Genomic DNA, 25,229 nt, shown 5'->3' on the forward strand with positions numbered 1-25,229 from the left:
GAAACACCACAGTAAATCAGCAAAATGTGAGTATTAATACATTAAAACTTAGGTTTTAATAAGTATCATATAAAAGACAGTAACATAGTAACATAGTTAGTAAGGCCGAAAAAAGACATTTGTCCATCCAGTTCAGCCTATATTCCATCATAATAAATCCCCAGATCTACGTCCTTCTACAGAACCTAATTGTATGATACAATATTGTTCTGCTCCAGGAAGACATCCAGGCCTCTCTTGAACCCCTCGACTGAGTTCGCCATCACCACCTCCTCAGGCAAGCAATTCCAGATTCTCACTGTCCTAACAGTAAAGAATCCTTTTCTATGTTGGTGGAAAAACCTTCTCTCCTCCAGACGCAAAGAATGCCCCCTTGTGCCCGTCACCTTCCTTGGTATAAACAGATCCTCAGCGAGATATTTGTATTGTCCCCTTATATACTTATACATGGTTATTAGATCGCCCCTCAGTCGTCTTTTTCTAGACTAAATAATCCTAATTTCGCTAATCTATCTGGGTATTGTAGTTCTCCCATCCCCTTTATTAATTTTGTTGCCCTCCTTTGTACTCTCTCTAGTTCCATTATATCCTTCCTGAGCACCGGTGCCCAAAACTGGACACAGTACTCCATGTGCGGTCTAACTAGGGATTTGTACAGAGGCAGTATAATGCTCTCATCATGTGTATCCAGACCTCTTTTAATGCACCCCATGATCCTGTTTGCCTTGGCAGCTGCTGCCTGGCACTGGCTGCTCCAGGTAAGTTTATCATTAACTAGGATCCCCAAGTCCTTCTCCCTGTCAGATTTACCCAGTGGTTTCCCAAAATTTCCCAAAAACAGTGATTACATAATGTAAAAACAACCCATATAAAAACAAGTAAATAATAAAGCCTAATCCATAATTGTGAGTGTAGGCCCAGAGCAAAAATTCACTACATGTCAGACATATAAATACATACTCAAATGACAGTGGTCACATAGACATATACATCTTGCTAAATATAACAGGCTCATTTGACAACGGAGTGCTCAGTCTGTGTATAAGTGAACAACCAAAAGTGAGTAAATAATAAAGGAACTCACTCACCCGTCTGTCTTGTCCAGAAGAGATCCAGGCATCTCAGACCATATTGTAGATTCCTATCTGGCTGGAAAATGGCAAGGTCTTAAAAGAGTCTTATTAAGCCCTGAAGACACTAGAAGGCCTTGTACCTAAAGACTCCCACCCTTATTAAGGCAATCCACAATTATCCTTGTGTAGACATACCGTATGCTTGCCTTGCATGGGTACAGCATAAAAAATAAACAGAGTCTTTTAAAATCTGTATGAAGTAAGAAGCGTTTATTACGAGGCATTTAAAGATCGGGGTTATTTTTTATGCTGTATCAGCCTCTATATACTACACTCACTACTGGTTTGTTGATACCAAACCCTTATGTCAACTTATGTGTGCATTTGCCTTCCCTTGATGACTTTACAAGGGAGAAATGTGTTGGGAGGCACACAGTACGAGCATTTGCTATGCCTACACAGGGACAGCTATGGACTACCTTTGAAAGGGCAGGAGTCTTTGGGTACTAGTATCTTTAGGGCTTGATATAACTCTTTTAAGACCTTGCCATTTTCTAGCCAGACGGGGATCTACAATATGGTCTGAAAGCATCTATACACCTTCTTGACGAGACAGACGAGTGAACCTGTTTTTTTACTATTTACTCACTTTCTGTGGTTCATTTATACAGAGATGAAGTACTCTATTGTCAAATGAGCCAGTTATATTTAAGAAGATGTATTTGACTGTGTGACCATTGTTATATGAGTATTTATTGATATGTCAGATCTGTAGTGAATTTTTGCACTGGGCCTACACCCACCACTGTGGATTTAGCTTTTTTCTATAACTGTTTTACATTGTGTGTGTAGTCCCTGTTTTTTATTTGATATTTATTAAAAGCTAAGTTTAAATGTATTAATACTCACCTTTTGCTGATATACTATTTAACTAATGGTTTATTGGGAGACTGACACATCAGTGCTTTTTTTTGCCCTTCTTTTGCTATATATTTTGAAACAAACCAGTCCCTTCAATAATTTTTGACTTTCATATTCTCCTCTCTTTTCAAGTCCCATATTTGTATTATTTTTTCTTAGTCACATTAGAGATTGCTTCAACATCATTGTGGGTTGAGGCGATAATGAGCAATGGAGAAGACATCTCATATTTCCAATTGCTTAAGTGCTGTCATGAATAACAGTAGCATCTAAAGGGTTTAAGTCCTGTGTTTGGAGCAATTATAACACACCCAGAACCTACAGTGTTCAGAGTGGACATTGCAAGTCCATTTATTTATTGATATTTGCAGATGATACAAAACTATGTAAAGCAGTCAATACAAAAGAAGATAGTATTCTGCTAGAGATGGATCTGGATAAGTTGGAAACTTGGGCCAAAAGGTGGCAGATGCGGTTTAACAATGATAAATGCAAGGCTATACGCATAAGAAGAAGGAATCAATATCACCATTACACACTGAACGGGAAACAACTGGGTAAATCTGACATGGAGAAGGACTTGGGGATCCTAGTTAATGATAAACTTACCTGGAGCAGCCAGTGCCAGGCAGCAGCTGCCAAGGCAAATAGGATTATGGGGTGCATTAAAAGAGGTCTGGATACACATGATGAGAGCATTATACTGCCTCTGTACAAATCCCTGGTTAGACCGCACATGGAGTACTGTGTACAGTTTTGGACATCGACACCAGTGCTCAGGAAGGATACAATGGAGCTAGAGCCCGTACAAAGGAGGGCAACAAAATTAATAAAGGGGATGGGGGAACTACAATACCCAGAGAGATTAGCAAAATTAGGATTATTTAGTCTAGAAGAAAGACGACTGAGGGGCGATCTAATAACCATGTATAAGTATATAAGAACACAATACAAATATCTCTCTGAGGATCAGTTTGTACCAAGGAGTGTGATGGTCACAAGGGGGCATTCTCTGCGTCTGGAGGAGAGAAGGTTTTTCCACCAACATGGAAGAGGATTCTTTACTGTTAGAGCAGTGAGAATCTGAAATTCCTTGCCTGAGGAGGTGGTGATCGCGAACTCAGTCGAGGGGTTCAAGAGAGGCCTGGATGTCTTCCTGGAGCGTAACAATATTGTATCCTACATAGGACATAGATCTAGGGATTTACTGTATTCTGACGGAATATAGGCTGAACTGGGAGGACAAATGTCTTTTTTTGGCCTTGATAACTATGTTACTATGTTATTCTCTATGGGACTACTGGAGGTAGCTAAGTACAACACTCAACTTTGTCTAGCAAACCCATAGAGAATGAATGGATCGGAGAGAATACTCCATTTTGACATGGCATTTCAGAGCCAAGTTTTTGATTGGGTCCCCTTTGGTTGCATCAATACTGATTAGAAAGTTTTGCCTTTACTGTTGATGGGAAGTGCCTTTAATATTGGGAAACAATACGGTCATTAATATTTCTGCATTTTCTATCTTCTCTGGCTAATAAAGGTGGGCCAGAGGGGAGAATACTCTTATATGATATTCATGTTCTATTCTATAGCACGTTTAAAAGGGTTCTTTGTTGCAGATATTTTGAGCATTCTACCATGAGAATCTATTTTCACTTGTTCCCTTCTACTTACTTATTGCTTGCTATATGGAGAGGGCATGCACAGGGACGGCAATCATCTGGAAACCCTCTGACTAGTCCATAGAATCCTTGGGCACACTCCTCACAATGGTCTCCCGTGGTGTTGTGTTTACAAGCCTATAAAAAAATGGAGAAAAATGATTAACAGTAAATACATTCTTTTTAAATTCAAAACATGTTTTCATTATCGCTATCCTTTTTCTAGTGGCTTTACTTTTAGATGCAAAAGATTATAGGTTGCTGCTGTCTGAGAGTTGTAAGAGTATATTCTCAGGTTTGTTGCAGAAATGGCAACTGGAAATCGCTTCATACAGCGGGACTGGACATGGTTTTCTGCAAACCCCAACCAGATGAAAGTGAATGTACACACTAAGAATGAGTCACCATTTCCATTGAGTAGAAATACTTAAAGGTGTTATTTCTTAAATAAAATTTTTAATTAGGATGTTAAAACATGCAATAATTAACATTTTTAATTGATACTCAATTTTAAAATAATGTCGGTTTAGTCAAGGTGTTTTTAATTTACTCATCACTTTTAATTTATAAAACCCCCACTATGGGAAATTGTATAACTTTTCATAATATAATAATATGCAAATTAGTTATGCAAATACCCCAAACTATAGTTTAATGAATAATCTTTTTTAAATGTATCTGCATACAAATACGCTCCATTACATGTTGTCACGATCTCGCCACTCGCTGTGTCCTAAGGACGCTGTGAGTGACCGCTCAGACTCCATATGTAGAGCTTGGAAATGTCGGGATGTCAGTGCTGTGAGTGACAGCTCAGCCACTATATGGATAGCCGGGCATTTTGGGATGTCAATGATGTGAGTGACAGCTCAGCCATTGTATGGATAGCCGGGGCTTGTTGGTGTGTCAGTACTGTGAATGATAGCTCAGCCAATGTACGGATAACCGGGGTATGTCAGGATGTCAGTGCTATGAGTGACAGCTCAGCCACCATATGGATAGCAGGGGCGTGTCAAGCTATCAATGCTGTGTTTGGGTTTCCTCCAGGTGTTTTCCTTTCCACATAATTGCCACACTATTTAACTGGCTGGCAATGTCAGATCATTGCCAATTGTAGCTTCAGCTCAGTGGTGTGCTTACTCTGTAGTCTTTATTTTGATATTCTGATCTTTTACTGCCAGACCTTGGATTTGCCTTTTGACTACCCATTTGTATAACCACTTTAGCCTATGACGCATTCCGACCTTAATTACCAGACTCCGTAGTTTGCCACTATCTGTTTGTCTTTTCCCTTTGTATTTGACTTACGTTCCTGGCTTTTTACCTTGGACCCCTTGACCACTCTGCCTCATGGCTAGTCCATGAGTAGTGACTAGCATCACACATATTCTATAAAACAGTTTCTTCCTTATGATGAAACAAAATCCAGAGAGAATAAAAAAGGACAATGCAAAAAGCATACCTGGCAAACAGATGTTTGTGGGTCACACATTTCACTGTGCCCATTGCATTGACAGGGTACACATGTCCCAAGAGTTGGGCCAGGCCTTCTACCTGGGGATGCAGAAGCCATTCTGTAGAATCCAGGGGAACACGACTAAAATAAAGTTAAGACAAATATAAAAGGTCTTGAAACTGAGACTTAAAGAAATCACCATTGTAATGGTTCATTTGGTATCAGGTGGTATCATAACTGCTCTACAATAAACTTTGTGATCATCCCCTTAAAATTAATTATTCTTGCAAACTACGGATTCTTGATTTTTAGTACTATTGTGAATTTATCTCACCACAAATTTAAGATAGTTGTTGTTAATCAGGAACGCATATTGTTATCAGGTCAGAAAAAAAGAGTTATAAAATACCTCACATGAAAGTCCAGAATATCCTACTGGGCATTCACATTTCTCAATAAGATTGGCTCTCGGACTCATGGTGAAAGATGTGCCTTCCTCTGCTACTTCCAGAAATACTTCAGATATTCTGCAGTCCCCAAAAACATTATTAATGGATGAAAAATGCATATAATAAACATACATAAAACCATTGAATGCAAACCTAATTTGTGGCTAACTACAAGCAATTACTAATGCTTATAATATATGGTAAAATGTTACAATATAAAATAAAGCATTTTGGCAAGAACAAAAAGTTGTACAATGTTAATGTATTACATTGAAAAGAAAAGAAACATTTTGACCTTTCGTAATCTAATAGTGGGAATAACAGTACTCTACAAATCAGAAGCAAAGTACGTTTGTAGTTAGTTTATAAAAATTTGCAATTTATTCTTGCTTAATAAAAACATTGCAAATGGAAATACAAAAACACAAATATATACACTTGATTACATTTTAATGTCTGTCAGAAAAACCATAGGCTACTTCAAATATGGCCATTACAATTTTGTATGTAATACACTTTTTGGAGATAAAACATGGTCTTTCTGTTGCTGTGGCTCTTATTTTCATGTCATAGCATTTATGTTAATATCTGTTAACTCTTGTAGCAGGTCAGAATGTGCTTTGTCAAAACAAAAACTGATTTTGTCAACTAAAGAGTTTTGAGAACTAGTTCTTTCAAAGAGCAAATCTATCTAGTACAGAAAATCAGAATTTTTCCCAATATCTCAACAAATACAGGGTGGTCCAAAAGTAGGTGGACAGTATGTGTAATAAGGTTATGAAGGGGGGGATTTATCAAACATGGTGTAAAGTGAAACTGACTCAGTTGCCCTTAGCAACCAATCAGATTCCACTTTTCATTCCTCACAGACTCTCTGGAAAATGAAAGGTGGAATCTGATTGGTTGCTAAGGGCAACTGAGTCAGTTTCACTTTACAACGTGTTTGAAAAATCTCCCCCTTCATAACCCTATTACACTTGCTGTCCACCTACTTTTGGACCACCCTGTATGTAGAAGTCCATTTTGAAGTTTGCAAAGACTAGGGGAAGTTGTAATGATTATATTGTTCTTTATATAAAATATGTCCTATCCAGCCTTTTATCTTGGCTTAACATATTCTAAGATACGTGATGATAGATAATCAGCGAGACCAGGTGTAAGATGAAGAGAGTTGTCCTGTTAGGTGTGGGTATTTTTCCGCTGCACAGGATAGATCCCAAGCCTCATCTTCCTCTGCAGTCTCACATTCAGTTCCGACCGCAGTGGATGCTGATCAGCAAAGACGTTGGTCTCGGCGTCTTGCTCAGACTCAGTCTGTGAGCATGGTTACTGCTGTCTCTCCGGGTTCAGCTATGGTAACTAATAAGTGACTGCAGCAAGCGATCTCTTCTGAGACTAAATCCAGATTTCTCTTTACTGGGCATGCTCGTGAGGCGGCTTCTCTTTGTTCATTGGCCATCACATGTTCAGGTCCTGGTCCGGCTCCGGATTGGCCTGTGAGCAAGGTCCTGTCTGATTGACAAAATCTATAAAAGGATCTTTGGTGCACCCGTCGGTGCGCTAAGATCATTTATGTTTTGTGTGTTTGAGGAATCTCTGTGTACTGTGAACTAGGTTGCATGTGCTCAGTGTCAGGCTTAGTGCCTTTAGAATTACGGCTCATCCGGAGAGGAGATTGTGTGTGTACGAATTCAGGGCTGGCGTCAGGCCTTTAGAATTCTGGCTTCTCCGGAGAGGAGTTCTATGCGTGCTTGGAGTCCACTACTGGTTCTCCTGCCCCAGTGGGGCTTGCATACGCCTTTGAAGCTAACAGGGTTCGCGTTTAGACTGACTCCTGTGACCGGTGGTAAAAAGGTTATCTGTATGACAGCGTGGGAATCATAGCCCTCTGACTGGCGGCAGCAATCTTATCACCTATCAGAGCCGGTGTTTCTCATTCTGTCACACATGACAGCATGGGAAACACCTTATGTTCGAGCCCCCAATTCATTTGAATGTGGTCTAGGTTCGGGTTTTTAAAATGTTTGGCAGAATCGGCTGGACTAGGTTCACTCATCTTTATGGCTTCGGGTCATGAACTGCATATGAGTTTATTTTAATTATTTTATTTTATCTAGACTTCCTGTTACACGATACAATGTTCTAAAGTTGTTATAGTCAGGTAAACAGAAAACTTATTTTTCGACTTGTATGGCATATTCTCTGTGCCTTCTATAGCATTATTCAATTATTGGAATAGATACACAGCACTCTTGAAGACAGTGATGCAGGATCTCAAGAAGGGTTCCACCCTGCGTATATGAATAACTTATATGATACTTGGCACTCCAAAACATGCAGTGGAATTTTTTATTTTAGCAAACCAAACTACAAGTCAGTAATGTTTGTATTTTCATACAACGATGATGATCAGCCAGCATTATAGTGTTAGTCAATCTCTCAAGTGAGTTCTTACGGATTCCTTCCTGTTTTTAGTTTAAAACCAGGGATTACGAACAGGAATCTCGACATCTATTAAATCTAGATTGTGCTACAATAGCAGAATATTTGAAATTACAACGCATGGCTTTAGAGTTCCTCATAGACCTACCCTTTTCAAGGACAATCCTGAGTTCTGTCACACATTTGAACAGATTTTGATCAGATGATATTTTGAACTAGTGGTCATTACAGTGGACCTTTCACAGAAGTCCTTTAGTTAAACCAAATTAAAGATTGATTCAAACAACTCTCAACTTAAAACAATGTTGAAACCTCTCCCAAAGAAAAATCTCAGAACAACCTCACTAATCATCAATAAGGAAATGGTACACATTTGTCATAGACGCAGAGCATTATCCTCAGAATCATGTCTTTAAACTACATGATACCCCACATGTTACCCTGCAAAGTCATCACACTTCATCAGATACACAAGAAACAGACTTCCACAACTGCCTTTTTTAGGTCACAGAGGCAGTCCCAATACAAGAGAAAATCGAGATGGGGAGGACAATGTTCGAGATAATGTACCATTCCTCAGGGTAACCAAGTCACAGGTATGAATTTTCCTTTGGTAGTCAATATTTCATTCAAAAACCTGAATCCTGCTCAATTGTCTTTATTACAGAAAAGACTTTTATTCTGTCCAACCTATAAACTCTATATAGCAAGAAAGATACCGTAATTAAATTATTCAATTATTGATGCTGAGATACCAAAACTTGTATTGCATATAAAAAAGCCACCATATGTAATTTTGACGTTTTGGTCTGTGTAGGCCTTCTTCAGAACTAAAGGTAATGAACAACAGAATAAAGTCAAATATACATACAGACCATAGAAATCCATATATTAGTTCATTATGCAAATAAAGGGGATCATATCTAAATAAAATAGATCACATAGACATAAAATTAAAATGTAATTATTAGAAGACATAGGATATTGATGTAACTTTATAGCATGAAATAACAGCAAAATATAAATATAAACTGTAGATAATGCGCACAACTCCAGGCTTGGGTAGTATGAGTCTATACAATAGGATATGACTGAAAAGATATCAGAAAAAAATATATCTAAAATATATTAGAAAAATATGGAACACCAAGAAACTCTTCTATATTACCAGAATGACAAGAGATGAAGGAAAACTTTGCCAGGTAAGTGCTCACTGCCGAAAACAATCGCTGAGGCAGCTGGTAAAGTTCTATAAATTATGAGAACACCCCACTTGTTGAATTCTTATTTTTCAAACAATACTGCCAAGAAGTGTTGCTTAAGTTTTTAACTTAATTCTGTTTTCTTTTCTTTATATTAAATCATTTTTGGTTATATTTTGCCCTTTTATCTTTCAGATAGATGACAATGTGTGTTTTTCTTTTTCTTTATAATCATAAGAGATATTGACAGTAAGTGCTATCTGAGTCGACATGCTTTTGTAAAATTATCTTGTGTATGAATATTGTACTTGATTTTCTGTATATATACTGTATATACACACATATGTGACTATATTATTATATTCTCTCATCTTGATGCCAAAGAGTGTTTGATGAAGGCCCATGTCTTATGGCTGAAACGTTATTGACTTGTTTGGATTGCCAAAACAAAAATTTCCACTGCACATTTTGAAGTGCCAATTATCTTAAAATATCTGCACTTACTGTCAATAAGTATTGTATAGTCAAGGGAAAATTCACCAGAGTAAGAATAGAAAGAGGCACATAGGGCAGCACGACGGCTCAGTGGTTAGCACTACAGCTTTGCAGTGCTGGGTTCAAACTCTAGGTTCAAATCCAACCAAGGACAAAATTTGCAAGGAGTTTGCATGGGTTTCCTACCAAACTCCAAAGATATACCGATAGGAAATGTAGATTGTGAGCCCAAATGGGGACAGTGACGATAATGTCTGTAAAGCACTGGGGAAATAATGACGCTGTATAAGTGAGTAAAATAAATAAACTAATTTTTGTTTCAATCTCATTGCATCTTACTTTAGTGCACACAACCAGGATTTCTGAGCTTTAAGGGTTGATCAATACAAAATAGAGGAACTGAGCGAACAAGTCAAGGACAGTAGGACAATGGGGAATGATAGAAGAAGGAAGCTGGGGAATAAGGGAAATAATAGTTGAACAGTCATTAACAGGGATACTTGATATTTATCGGTTTCCTATTCTCTTGTGGTGCCTTTGATTGGTCAGACGTTATATCCATTTCTTAAGATATTGCTCAGCAACCGACCTGGAAACAAAAGGGTCTTTGATTTCTTATACACCTTCTAATTCGTATGGGAGAAATACTAAAAGATAAAGCTGCACATATAAATATTTATTTAGAACAGTACAGCAGTTTTCAGAATCAAGTCTCTGTGCATTTAATGAAAAACCTCTTTCTATCATCTTCATGACTTAGAAAATAGTTTGTATACCGCATACTGTTTACAGCCAGAGATGCAAATTTACATAGTAATAAACTTTGGGAGCACAGAGCAATGTTGTTTGTCTGAGAGGCTTTCTGAAAGCAAGTTACAACTTGCTAGCTGCACAGCGCAATTCTTTAGGGATTCATCCTAACTAGTTCCCAATCACTGCTTGAGATTTTAAAATAATTTGAAGTAAAATGAAGAGCATATTTGCCATCCAGGCTGATCTAATTCATTATCGCTTTATGTACGCTTCAAAAACAATACTCCGTCTTGGAATTATATTGAGACACAAAATAAGAATGATAGATAGGATAAAAAGCTCAATACGTGTATGAATACATAAATCAGCGGCATGTTTATGACTGGAAAAAAAGTATATTTCTGCTAGTCTGTGATTAATATAACATTTGTGCTGATTTATTCTATTGAGTGATGCATTTTATTGCTTTTGTTCTGGTGTTCGATAAAGTCAGTCTAATTTATCCAAGAGTAACCACTCCCTTGTGTCACTTGTGTCGCTTAATATTCATCATTTTCAACAATACCCTTTGTGTGAGGTGTTATTAGGTACACTTAGTTATGGAACTCTGACTAAGAAGATTGTCCCTGCAGGCAAAGAAAATATATGACTTGGAAGTTCAAGAATACCTATTAGAACATGAATCTTAAAACCAGGGACATAGTTATTGAAAGCATAGTCATTACAGTAGCAACCAAGCTTTGGTCCCTATGCCACAACAGTAGTGAAATAGCACATTAACATCTGAGGACATGTAGCAGATATTGCATCAGAGCCCAGAGATTTAAGCTATGGCCCAAATCAAAGCTTTTAGATCTAAAAAGTTGCGTAAAAGCTTTGATAGGTTGCAGAATCTTGGTGCAACTTTGAATTGTGCCCAAAATTTCGTGATTTTTCGCATTTCCATCACAGTTGCAGAAATTGGTGAAGGTGGGGAGAGACGCTGCTAAAGCAAAATGCCACAGCTCGTCTAATTCATGTCTGTATGCCAGAAATCTGGCTTCAATCAAAGACTGGAGTGAGATTTCTGAGGTAGTATACAGAGGCGTGTGCCACAAGTTAGATATTCCAGTTTGATAAAAAGGGGTGCACCTCTTCATGAATCGAGAGCATCTGACTCCACCAAACTCTCCCATTAACACCGGTGAGAAAATTGCTGGTCTTGATGAATTAGGGCATATATCTTTTATTTATTGTAACTATAGATGGGGAATCAATTTGCAAGACTCAAGTCCAGAAAGTCTGTAAATCAAAATGTTTTTAAAGTCATTCCTACCTGAAGTACCTCTATACTCGGTTTACTTGTGGAGTTACACATTTTGTAAAAAGGATATTCCTATTTCAGACATTTATTGTATATCCTTAGAAACATTTTACATGTGTGCTAAATGTGAGTTCTACTTTGGTAACCTTTAAATATGTTGAGAATTAGGGTCCTCAACCTAAACCTCAACCCATGCCCAAAGACAGCCATCATGTTCAGAGACAGAAAGGGTTTTTCCATGTCTATGTCTCATTCTAAATATTTATACTCTACATTCATTTTTTGTGTGGATGCAGTTAAAGGGTTGGGCCACTTTACCATTACCCAAATGTTTTTACTGGGCAAGACCTATGACAATTAATAATATTGCAGGTTCTCCTCCTGCAGTTGTTGTTCCCGGACTGCACAGGTCCTCTGTTTTCAAAATGACAGCTAATGGAGTAATATGCGACCAGACCTAGCCATTAGTCTCTTCAAAATAAAAAAAACACTCTTCCCATGTAAAATGTTTCACAATTGGAGGATGACGATGGACAAGCCTGGTCCCAAGTCCCTCCATCAGTTGTCATTTTTTTGACTGGAAAGCTGCGCAGTCTGTGAGGAAGACTGTAGTAATGAGTACAGTACGAGACCCTGGAATGCTTAAATATTAGCAATATTTCAAACACATTTTGTAAAAATAATGCTAAAGTGTCCTACCCCTTTGAGAACAAAAAAGAATGCTTAGGCAACTCCAAATTTCTTTTGAAGCTTTTCAATGCTACATTCATTGAAATTTAGGCTTCAGAGACCATTTTGGGCTTGGAATATTAATAAGGTAGCAATTAGTAAATAAACAAGTACTTAAAATGTGTAATAATTTGAATTACCAATCATTGTTGTGACATAGGAAATGTAATGGAATTTGTTCTTAAGAACAATGACAAATATTACCTGGTTTGTCTCATCGCTCTACCATACGATGCTTTAATTAGAATGTATTGTATGTCATAAAGAACGTCCATGAAGTCCTCACGACTTACAGGTCCTCCATCCATATGTTTCCATTCAAACTACAACACAAGCAGAATGCATTATTTAACTTTTCCCGTCAATGTATTGCTTATAATCTTTGGAACGCGTGATAAATAGAAAACAATACCTCTGTCATCTCAATGTCATGCCTAGTTAGGTGGCCATTTTGAGGATCCGGCACATTTCGCACAATAATTCTTTGGTTTGTGGAAGGACCACCTCTAATAACGAGCTGGGGCTCGTAGGCTGATGGTCCGGTTTCTTCTTGGGCTTCAAAGTATATTGTGTACTTAAACTTTCCGCCATAAGCTGTTAGCTTTAAAATAGAGTAAAAATATGCATTTTTTATGTGTTTTTGACAAAACATGACTATTTTGAAAATAACTTCATTTTGCTAAGAATTCTGAGTTAATAAGATGCAATATAAATAACATCATTTGAAGATAATTATCCTTTTTTCTTGTGACGCCATACACTTTTACATATGGCTTATTTTGTAAACTCATGTAGATGATTATTATCTACAAAAAAATAAAAAAACTATCTAAAAATGTTATGTATTTTAAAAACATATATTAAATTATCTTCCCAGTGCCTCCTCCTTCTGCTTGACCAAAGGCTCCATAGCCTGAAGTCACACAGAATAGAGACGGTTAGCCAAAGAGAATGGGGCAATACTGGGCGGGGAATAGAGCTGGAGTGACAGAGGCTTCAGATCTTAAAATCTTCATCCTCATTTGCATATCAATTTAAATGTTTATTTCTCAGCAACAGAGGAACGGACTGGCAATGTAAAAGTATTGCTAGACTTGTGTTTGACAGAGCTAAACACATTGTTAGGGCTAGCGGAACGCACCAAATAATAAGACTGATAGTGTACGGTGCGTTCGTAGCCCGGGGTCCACCGTGCAGAGATGGAACCTGCTGCTGAGTAATGACGGACTATATGGCGGTACTCATAAGTATACTCGCGTGGGTTAAACTTCACCCAACGTGAAGGAAGCGATCCTGTTGCGTCACAGGATCGCGGTACCGCACATAGAAGGCGAGCAAGCAGTCAGCGAACTTAACCCCAACTAGGATTGAAGTCCGATTAGACCACTTGCTGACACAACACTGCAACAGGGTGTGTTAGGCAACTCTTATAATTAGAGCACCGAAGTGCGAACTGTGCCGTGCTGGCAGGCACCACTAAGCACCCAGACGTGGGTCAGGAAGCGCACTACTGGCGCGTGGCGCCGCACTGGCGGTCACAGCAATAGACGCTGATATGTGTGTGACACGTTGAGTGATTAGTCGGGCGCTAGATAGCAGCCATACTCCATACGCGAACAGTCATACAATAGGGTAGGGGTATTTAATGAACGACTTGCACTCACAACAAACACACATATTCAATTGTACACTAGCGCATGGCCGTGCGGTCATGTGCAGTTTATATAATTGCAGGACAGGAAGTGGCCACAGAAACTTTGCCCTTCCAAGACCTGCCAAGAGGACCAATGGAATGCGCTGCAGAGCCAGAGCACATGACCCTCGATCTCCAACGGGAGATCTTGCTCTGGGCATGCTCAGTGTGCGCAAACAAGGACTTAGTCCCAGGGAAGTCCGCTCGCCGCTGACCAGCACTGACTTTAATGGCAGGAGCTGAAGAAGCAGCAGTAACTCTCTGTACAGAGTGAGAGCGAGCAAGACACTGGGAGCGACGTCCCTGCTGAGCAGACTCCACTGCGGCTGGAGGAGAATGGGAGACCGCAGCGGAGATGGATCGAGATTCCCCCTGTGCAGCAGAGGAAACTCGACTCCTAACATTACCCGCCCTCCTAGGGCCCCCCCCTCCTTGGGCCTCGCTACGCTCGAAGGCAGCAATGAGCTGTGGGGCCCGAATGTTTTCAGCAGGCTCCCAAGACCTGTCCTCTGGACCATAACCCTTCCAATCCACCAAATAAAACTTTTTGCCGCGTACCACCTTGCACCCCAAAATAGCGTTCACCTCGTAATCGTCCGTAGACGAATCCGATGTCCCGGCAGATGACTCGGAAAACTGGGACATGTATACGGGTTTCAAGAGGGACACATGAAAGGTGTCGGTGATACCCAAGCGTGGAGGAAGAGCCAGGCGGTAGACCACAGGATTAACCTGTTCGAGAACCTTGAAGGGACCCAAGTAGCGAGGAGCAAACTTAGTGGACTCAACTCGCAGCCTGATGTTACGGGCGGAGAGCCACACCAAGTCGCCAGGGGCAAAAGTCGGAGCGGGGCGCCAATGAACATCGGCGGAGGACCTCATTCTCTCCTTGGAGGCCCGAATGGCATCCTGCGTGCGATCCCAAATGTCCCGTGCCTCCACAGCCCAGTCTGCCACCCTGGGATCAGCGGAAGACACAGGCATGGGCACAGGAACACGCGGATGCTGGCCGTAATTTAAGAGGAATGGAGTCTGACCGGTGGAGTCGGCTACGGCATTGTTAAGTGCAAACTCTGCCCACGGTAGCAAGGATGCCCAGTCATCCTGTCTGGCAGAAACAAAATGTCGCAGATATGTGACCAAGGTCTGGTTGGCCCTTTCTACCAACCCATTCGTCTCGGGATGATATGCCGAAGAGAGATTTAACTCAATACTGAGTAGACGACATAGCTCCCTCCAGAATCGAGACGCAAACTGGGGACCCCGGTCACTAACAATTTTGTCTGGCATACCGTGTAAGCGAAAGATATGCTTGATAAACAAGACAGCCAACGCCCGTGCAGATGGTAGCCGTGGAAGAGGCACCAAATGCACCATTTTGGAAAAATGATCGGTGATCACCCAGATAATGGTGCAATTACGAGACTTGGGTAAGCCAACCACAAAGTCCATCCCGACCATCTCCCAGGGCCTGTCAGCCACGGGCAGAGGATAAAGCAAACCAGCTGGCCGTTGCCGAGGAGTCTTGTTCCTGGCGCAAGAGACACACGCCCGAACGTACTCCATGACATCACGAGCCATATGCGGCCACCAGTATGTCCTCGCCAGTAACTCTGATGTCCTTTTAGTACCAAAATGTCCACCCACCCTGGACGAGTGCGCCCAAGAGAGAACCTCCGGTCGCAAACTAGATGGAACAAAAGTCTTGCCCGGGGGCACAGACTCCAGCGAAACCGGGGCCACGGTTCTCAAACTCTCGGTGGGGACAATAAGCCGAGGCTCCTCCTCCTCTTCCGCAGATGACACAACGGAGCGAGAGAGAGCGTCGGCCCGAATGTTCTTCTCCCCAGAAAGGAAATGGAAGGTGAAATGAAACCGGGAGAAGAACAAGGACCATCTGGCCTGGCGAGAATTCAACCGCTGAGCTGTCTGCAGATACACCAAATTTTTGTGATCTGTGAAGACTTGGAAGGGAAAACGTGCTCCCTCCAAGAGATGTCTCCACTCCGAGAAAGCCAACTTCATGGCTAGCAACTCCCTGTCCCCGATGGAATAATTCCTCTCTGCTGGTGCGAAGGTCTTGGAGAAAAAGAAGCAAGGATGCTTCCGACCTTGAGCATCCTTGTGGAAGAGGACTGCTCCAGCACCAACAGAAGAGGCATCCACCTCCATGATAAATGGCTTATCAACATCGGGGCGATGAAGAAAGGGAGCGCTAGCGAAGTGTGACTTTATAGAGATAAAGGCCTTGGAGACCTCCTCAGACCACAATTTGGGATTCGCCCCCTTCTTGGTGAGGGCAACCAAGGGAGCTACCAAAGTTGAGAAATGCAGGATGAACTGGCGATAATAATTGATGAACCCCATAAAGTGCTGCACCGCTTTAAGAGAATGGGGTTCCTGCCAGTCCAATACAGCCTGTAGTTTGGCAGGATCCATAGCCAATCCCTGGGCTGAGATGATGTAGCCTAGGAAAGGTAAGGACTCCTGCTCAAACATACACTTCTCCAACTTGGCATAGAGGGAGTTTGCCCGTAGGAGGTCGAAGACTTTGCAAACATCTCTCCGGTGGGAGTCAATATCTGGAGAGTAGATGAGAATATCATCCAGATAGACTACGACCGAGGTGGAAAGCATATCCCGGAAGATATCGTTCACAAAGTCTTGGAAAATGGCTGGGGCATTACAGAGCCCAAAGGGCATCACCAGATATTCATAGTGCCCATCCCTGGTGTTAAAAGCCGTCTTCCATTCGTCCCCCTCACGGATGCGAATCAGGTTGTAAGCACCCCGCAGATCTAATTTAGTAAATACCCTTGCTCCCCAAAGCCTATCGAACAGTTCAGATATCAAAGGCAAAGGGTATTTATTCTTAACGGTGATGGCGTTAAGATCCCTGTAGTCTATGTATGGACGCAATTCCCCACTGCACGAAGAAGAACCCTGCCCCAGCAGGTGACACTGACTTCCTGATGAACCCTCTTGCCAGATTTTCCTGGATGTACTGTGACATTGCCTCCGTCTCCGGGAGAGATAGCGGATAGACTCGACCCCGGGGAGGCTCAGCACCAGGCAAGAGGTCAATAGGACAGTCATAGGGGCGATGGGGCGGAAGGGTCTCCGCCGCCTTTTTGGAGAATACGTCTGCATACGACCAATACTGCTTGGGGAGAGAGGAAAGATCTGCGGGTACCTCAGTTGTAGCTACCTGAACGCACTCCCTCTGACACCTACCCCCATAAGATTCACCCCATCCCAGAATTCTGCCTGAGGACCACTCGATATGAGGAGAGTGGTACCGTAGCCAAGGTATTCCCAACAGGACCTCATCAATTCCCTCTGGAATGACGAGCAGAGAAATAATCTCCTGATGAGATGGCGACATGGACAGAGTAAAAGGGATGGTCTGGTGAGTTATCTGTGAGGGCAGAGTCGACCCATTCACCACTCGTACCGTTACAGGTTGAGCTAGCATAACCAGAGGTATTGCGTGGCGTTGGGCGAAGGCAGAAGACATAAAATTGCCCTCCGCCCCAGAATCCACGCAGAGCTCTACCGAGTGGGAGAATGAGCCTATAGTAATTGTCCCCTTAAAGGACAATTTAGAGGCAAACGTCGCCGTGTCTAGTGTACCTCCACCTACGACCACTAGACGCTGACGTTTCCTCGACCGCTGAGGACATCTGGTGGCTAAATGTCCAGACTGCTGGCAAACATGACAGACCCTGAGTGCACAAGCGGTCTGGGACTTAGGTCCCGCTTGTGACACTTCCCTGGCCTCATGTGACTCAGGAACCAGGACCGGAGATTCCAGAGGTTTGGCGAAAGTAGGAGCCAGCCGAAACCTCTGCCTACACTGGGCTCGCTCTAACCTCCGCTCGTTAAAACGGAGGTCAATTCGAGTGGAGACTCTTATTAACTCCTCCAGTGTGGCAGGAATCTCCCTAGTGGCCAGAGCGTCCTTTACATGGTCAGCCAAGCCCCTCCAAAATATGGGGATAAGGGCTTTATCCGACCAGTCCAGCTCAAAAGCTAAAGTGCGGAATTGGACGGCAAAACGACTGACCAAGGACTCACCCTGAGTTAATGCCAGCAGTTGGAGCGCAGTGTCATGGGTGACTTGAGGTCCTAAAAAGACCTGTTTTAAAGTGCTCAAAAACAGAGGAGCACTCTGCACCACATGATCGCCACGCTCCCACAGCGGCGAAGCCCATTCCAACGCCCTGTCCGACAATAGAGACACAATAAATCCCACCTTAGCCCGCTCTGTGGGGAAACGTACAGTCAGAAGCTCGAGATGAATAGAGCACTGACTCACGAATCCCCTACAAAATTTGCTATTACCAGAAAATTTTTCTGGCAGCGGGAGGCGAGAAAATGTCGGAACAGGGGTGGCAATGGACAAAGTTGCTGCAGCCACGCTGGCAGCCTGTACAGCAACTGCGGTAACATCCACAGCTGAGGTTGCGCTCTCGAGAGCCGCCAACCTACCCTCCAGCTGCTGTATATACCGCAGGGATTGCTGTTTGTCCGTCATCACTAGCCAGACCCTGGCGCTAGTGTAATGTTAGGGCTAGCGGAATGCACCAAATAATAAGACTGATAGTGTACGGTGCGTTCGTAGCCCGGGGTCCACCGTGCAGAGATGGAACCTGCTGCTGAGTAATGACGGACTATATGGCGGTACTCATAAGTATACTCGCGTGGGTTAAACTTCACCCAACGTGAAGGAAGCGATCCTGTTGCGTCACAGGATCGCGGTACCGCACATAGAAGGCGAGCAAGCAGTCAGCAAACTTTACCCCAACTAGGATTGAAGTCCGATTAGACCACTTGCTGACACAACACCGCAACAGGGTGTGTTAGGCAACTCTTATAATTAGAGCACCGAAGTGCGAACTGTGCCGTGCTGGCAGGCACCACTAAGCACCCAGACGTGGGTCAGGAAGCGCACTACTGGCGCGTGGCGCTGCACTGGCGGTCACAGCAATAGACGCTGATACGTGTGTGACACGTTGAGTGATTAGTCGGGCGCTAGATAGCAGCCATACACCATTCGCGAACAGTCATACAATAGGGTAGGGGTATTTAATGAACGACTTGCACTCACAACAAACACACGTATTCAATTGTACACTAGCGCATGGCCGTGCGGTCATGCGCAGTTTATATAATTGCAGGACAGGAAGTGGCCACAGAAACTTTGCCCTTCCAAGACCTGCCAAGAGGACCAATGGAATGCGCTGCAGAGCCAGAGCACATGACCCTCGATCTCCAACGGGAGATCTTGCTCTGGGCATGCTCAGTGTGCGCAAACAAGGACTTAGTCCCAGGGAAGTCCGCTCGCCGCTGACCAGCACTGACTTTAATGGCAGGAGCTGAAGAAGCAGCAGTAACTCTCTGTACAGAGTGAGAGCGAGCAAGACACTGGGAGCGACATCCCTGCTGAGCAGACTCCACTGCGGCTGGAGGAGAATGGGAGACCGAAGCGGAGACGGATCGAGATTCCCCCTGTGCAGCAGAGGAAACTCGACTCCTAACACACATATAAACAGCTTGGGTGGTGAAATTTTGCTGATAGGTTTTCTTAAAGTATAAAAAAATGGGTTATTACATGTCACTCAATTTTATGTCAATGGCATTATGGCTCCATACACCTAACAGGATACGTGCAATATTTATAAACGAGCGACTCTGAATAACCCCTCTATAACAAAGGCAAATTTTCCATATGTTGAAGGATTGTAAAAAAAAAACAGAAAACAAAAAAACAATTCAATATGTTTCCTTAATCTAGCCAACCATTAAATAATAACAATGGAGGAAAAATAAATAAATAAAAAAACAATAAATAATAATGATCACTGAGGCACTAAATTATAGCACAGAATATCTAAGAAATGTTCTTAACATTGACAAACGGCAAATTAATTTCACTTTCTTCTTCAGCACAAAGAAACCAGTTGTCTTTGTTATAATCTATGAGGATGTTTCCCTAAACAATATTTCATCTTCCTTCAACTGTTTGTAATATTGAAAGAATCAAAAGACTAAAAAAATAAATCCCCTCTTTTCAAGCATAGAAAAACATTTTAATATAAAACATTTTACCCGTAGGTAGAACAGACAAGCCCTTTTTATTAAAATTACATATTTGATGTGATTAATAAAAGTGTGAAGCAATGGGGAAAATTCACATTAGAAACATAAAACATAATTTATATTCCAAGTAAGTCATAGTGCAATGAAATAAGATGGTTACATGGTAAAAATTAATGTGTTCCTTCCATAAAGACATAATAATTTAGGAAATAGTCAAATCTACTCTATATGCTGCCAGTTATTATAAGAAGTTTGGATAGATTTGACAGTGCTTCATCAGAACTTCCAAAAGTTGTGGAAACAGCCAAGTAGCAGAGTGCAGTTTTCGTATGTAGGGTGTGTTAGAGGTCGAGTTCCCGCCTCTGCACAGGGGGAATCTCGAACCATCTCCGCTGCGGTCTCCCATTCTTTTCCAGCCACAGTGAAGCCTGCTCAGCAGAGACGTCGGTCCCAGCGTCTGGCCCAGCCTGATACTGTGCGGATGGTCACTGGTGCCTTTCCAGGGCACAGCTTTTTCCCTTCTGTTTGACTCTGTGAAGTAACAGAGTTTGCTTCTACTGCCATATTGTGCCACCATTTGCTAGCAGCAGGTTGGTCTCCTGCACGGTGGACCCCGGGCTGCGAACGAACCAATAATATCTAAATATACTCGGTGCGTTCCGCCAACCCTAACAGGGTGGATTGCAAGAAATGTCTAATGTGGGACACAAGGACTAACGTTGGAATTTTCCTAGCCAAGAAAAAGGGACAGAATAGGGGCAGGTGAGTATAATCCAAGCATGTCATGCCAGGTAGATTTGTCGGCTTTACTTGGAGTCCTGGAAAACTCTTATAAGTTTATGGAACATCCTAGGAGAGGCGCAATACTAATTTGCACTTTTCTCCACATATCTTACATCCAGACTTTCAAATTCAAAGTGAATTGAAAGACCAATGTACAAAAAGTAGAAAAGCAAAAACTGTATCGTTATGTCAAGATCATTTTACAAGCGCAAGATGTTTACAAATGGCAAAATGACATATCGCCACATGACGTTGACCACAAGCAAAAAATTAGTAGAGTTATGTAAATTCCTTGGGCATTTTATAGTCAAGAAAAATACAGAAGTACATAATAGGGTAACATGCTGGATCCATGGAATTATTTACCTTACGTCCTTCAAATTGTTCAGGTAGTTTCCAATAAAATGGCTCAGAGTGGAGGTCTTGTTTCACTTGATCAATGTGTGCTATGATATCTGGATGATGGAAAAATACCCCTTTCGTAGTTCGTCGTTGCAAGGTGAAGTCTGTCAATTCTATTACAGTCTGATCAGGCTTTAATGATTGCTATAAAAAAAGAGAAGAACTCAGAACGCATACTTCTTCAGTCTTCTGAGTTCCAGGAGAGAAAGAGAGACCTAGCCCTTGCTATGATCATTTTACAATATCAAAGTTCAGGTCCCTATTGACTTGTATGGGGTTCGGTTTCTGTTCAAAGTTCAGGTAGAGGTCTAAAAAACTAAATTTCAGTCAAACCCGACCTTCCGAGTTTGTTCATTTCTATTAATGAGACATTTAAAATGTTGAAGCATGCACAGGCAGAGTTGTGCTCCAGGCACAATACCTCTATTCACTCCTATAGGGCACCATATTAATGCCCCACACAACTTCCAACTCTGTTAATAATATTAACTTTTAGAATTTTTACATCTGCAGCTTTGTTACAATTGTTTTCAGAGATGAACATTGGTGCAAACTGTGCAACTGTACAGGCGCCCAAGAGATAAGGGGGCCCACTTTTACCTCTAAAGCAGGTGCAATTGTGCATTATGATGAGCTTGTGGAATGCAAAGGGTTAATATACTGTTATTGCACAGGAGCCTCTTCTGTCTGTGGCCAAACCTCATTGTTTCCACACTAACCAAAGTTTGGAGCTAAACAACTAAGCCTCCAGACTAGGGTTGAGCGAAACGGGTTGGCCATTTTCAGAAGTCGACGACTTTTGGCAAAGTCGGGTTTCATGAAACCCGACCCCTGTGTGGGGTCGGCCATGAGGTCGGCTATCTTCTGAATCTGGTATCGGAATTCCGATACCGAGTTCCGATATGTTTGCAATATCGGAAATCGGTATCAGAATCCATATTTAAGTGTAAAATAAAGAATTAAAATAAAAAATATTGCTATACTCACCCTCTGACGCGCCCTGGTACTAACCGGCAGCCTTCCTTCCTTAGAATCAGCGCGTGAATGACCTTAGATGACATCGCGGCTTGTGATTGGTCGCGCGACCGCCCATGTAACCGCTCGCGCGACCAATCACAAGCCGCTACGTCACCGAAGGTCCTTCAAGCGCTGATTCTTAGGAAGGAAGGCTGTCGGAAAGAAGCAGGGCGCGTCCGAGGGTGAGTATATTCCTATTAGGTATATAGGACTGCATTGGGTTTCGTGTTTCGGCTGACCCCGACCCCGACTTTTTTATAGGATCGGCCGATTTCACTCGACCCGACTTTTGAAAAAGTCGGGTTTCGTGAAACCCGACCCGATCCTATAAAAGTAAAAGTCGCTCAACCCTACTCCAGACTTTTACATTTTAACTATATGTATACACAGCATTCAATCAGAACAAGAGATTGTGAAATATTAAATCTGCATGGCTTTTCATCACCTTAAAAAATTAAATGGCTGATACAAATTTTGATTTAATACTTGCTACTACTTTATCATGGAAATACCAGTACTGATGCTGTGATGACATGCCTGGTCTTTGTCTGCAAAAAATTAGGATGTGACCACTGTTGCTAACTTGCCATATTGTGGACATTTCCAGACAATGGGAGCCGTGATATAGTAGTAGACTACTGATGGGCTGCGCCGGCCACATGCAGACCACTAATACACAAAAACCACAGGGACTGAGTGTCAGTGTGGGAACATTGGGCAAAGAAGAAGCAAGAACTATTTATTTATATATTTTTTTCTCATTTGTGGCTGTTAAGAAAATATCAAAGTTGGACAATCATGTTAATTAGTATTTCCATACTTATCAACTTCAATTCGAGGTCTTGAAAATAGTGTAAAACTGTGATACAAATTATGTTGCAACTATTTAGTATACATATATATTCATTATGATTTATGCTTGGAAACCCTTTACTAGACATTAGAAATCATAATTTGTAGCACAATATAAGCTGTAGGCAATATGCAGCTAAGAACTTGGTTCAAAAGTCTCTTCTTATAGTCTAAGAACTGGCGCTCAGTAGACAAATTGTAAAATAAGAAGTTAAAAGAAAACACTGAATGTTTTGGCATTTATTAGCTGCTTCAGCATGTTTTACTAAAATATACCAGCAGGAACCTACATTATAGTATTAAATGGCTCAACAGCTTCCTACTCACCCACATTCGGATGAGTCCATCTGCTTCTGTACACTGGGTAGTCAGGCCAAAGCAGTAACAGCTGCTACATCCAAGTGGATTCCCTACATGAAGTCCAAAAGTGCTGGGTTTGCATCTGTCACAGTGGACTCCTTCCACATTCATCTGGAAAAGAGATACTTCACAAACTTAGTGGAATTACACTCATGTTTATATTAAGAAACCTTGAGATTTTTTTGGAATCAGAATTTTGTATAGACCAATTATGAAAATGTTTTACTTTCTTAGCAAACCGAATAAAGAGAGACAAATTTATAAACATATAGACTGTCTTACTATTTATGAAAACAGTTCTATATATGTAAAGCAAAATGTATTAAAAAATGTATTAGCTAATAACTACATCCAGTGACATGAAGAGATATATGTATACATACTATGCTATGCTTTGATAGAAATAAGCTTTAGGTCTGGCTACAACAGTTGGACAACCTCTTCTTAGAATGACACCAGCCCAGCAATCAGCTGATCACTGCAGTTTTGCCTTTTCTATGAGGATGAACAGCTATGTTCATCAAGGCACATGTAGATCTACATTACATGTTCACATCAAGTTTATAAGAGACAAAGCTGTTAAAAAGTTATGATTTTTCCTGACTGTGCGAGTAAGACTTCATTAGTTGAAATGTGTCACTTTTTGCCCTCTGGGTCTTGTTGTTGGTGTACCCAACATGTACTTTTAAAAACATATAATAATAAATGTGAAGTTTTATTATTAACAATCAATGCTGTAGACAATCTTTTCCATATAATCTTAATTTTTATATAGCGCTAACATATGCCACAGCGCTTTACTGTTTGCACACATTATCATCGCTGTCCCCGATGGGGATCACAACCTAAATTCCCTGTCAGTATGTCTTTGAAATGTGGGAGGAATCCAGAGTACCCACAGGAAACCCACGCAAACATGAGGAGAACATACAAACTCCTTGCAGATGTTGTCCTTGGTGGGATTTGAACCCAGGACTCCAGCACTGCAAGGTTGAGGTGCTAACCACTGAGCCACCATGCCGCTCCGTATTCTCCCCATATACTCCATATCCCTTACTGTGTGTTTTGGGTCATAGCCTATTTAGAAGAGTCATCTTCTTTGACTAAAATTGAGTTAATGGAAGAAAGTTCATATTCCTGTAAAACTTGCTTTATGCAATGTTAAAATTGTAACAGACTGTGTGGTGGAACCATTGTGCTGTGATCCTAGGAGAGCCTGGAGGGGAATGACTAGGTGCAGCACCAAATTTGATCTCGAATGCACAGCAACAGACAATACTGTGATCTGAGGAAGGCGAGACCAGGTGCTACACCAGGACTGACTTCAGGTGGACGGCAGCTGACCCCTAAGGGACAGGAGGCAGGAACAGCCAGGAATGGTAGAATTGGCAAGTACTGGCTGGCACGGCTGGTATAGAGACTGGCATGACAGACACACAGGCAGCTATTTACTGGCAGGCATGACTGGTATACAGGCAGGCATGGCTGATAGACAGGCAGGCAAGTGGCCACGGCTCATAGACAGGCAGACAC

General features: G+C 41.7%; 1 protein-coding gene across 2 annotated transcripts in view; it reads right to left on the minus strand.

Moving 5' to 3' along the window:
- The window catches only part of LAMA2 (laminin subunit alpha 2), a 1,496,617-nt gene that overhangs the window by 434,694 nt on the left and 1,036,694 nt on the right, over positions 1 to 25,229 (minus strand). For both annotated transcript variants that reach the window (XM_069726054.1, XM_069726053.1), the window contains exons 24-30: positions 23,664 to 23,807; positions 21,432 to 21,611; positions 12,900 to 13,088; positions 12,692 to 12,810; positions 5,524 to 5,641; positions 5,121 to 5,255; positions 3,672 to 3,796 (exon numbers count right to left, since the gene is read on the minus strand). In XM_069726054.1, coding sequence (XP_069582155.1) covers positions 3,672 to 3,796; positions 5,121 to 5,255; positions 5,524 to 5,641; positions 12,692 to 12,810; positions 12,900 to 13,088; positions 21,432 to 21,611; positions 23,664 to 23,807 — 1,010 coding nt within the window. The remainder of the gene's footprint in view (positions 1 to 3,671; positions 3,797 to 5,120; positions 5,256 to 5,523; positions 5,642 to 12,691; positions 12,811 to 12,899; positions 13,089 to 21,431; positions 21,612 to 23,663; positions 23,808 to 25,229) is intronic.

The sequence above is a fragment of the Ranitomeya imitator genome, chromosome 5, assembly GCF_032444005.1.
Source record: "Ranitomeya imitator isolate aRanImi1 chromosome 5, aRanImi1.pri, whole genome shotgun sequence".
Classification (NCBI taxonomy): domain Eukaryota; kingdom Metazoa; phylum Chordata; class Amphibia; order Anura; family Dendrobatidae; genus Ranitomeya; species Ranitomeya imitator.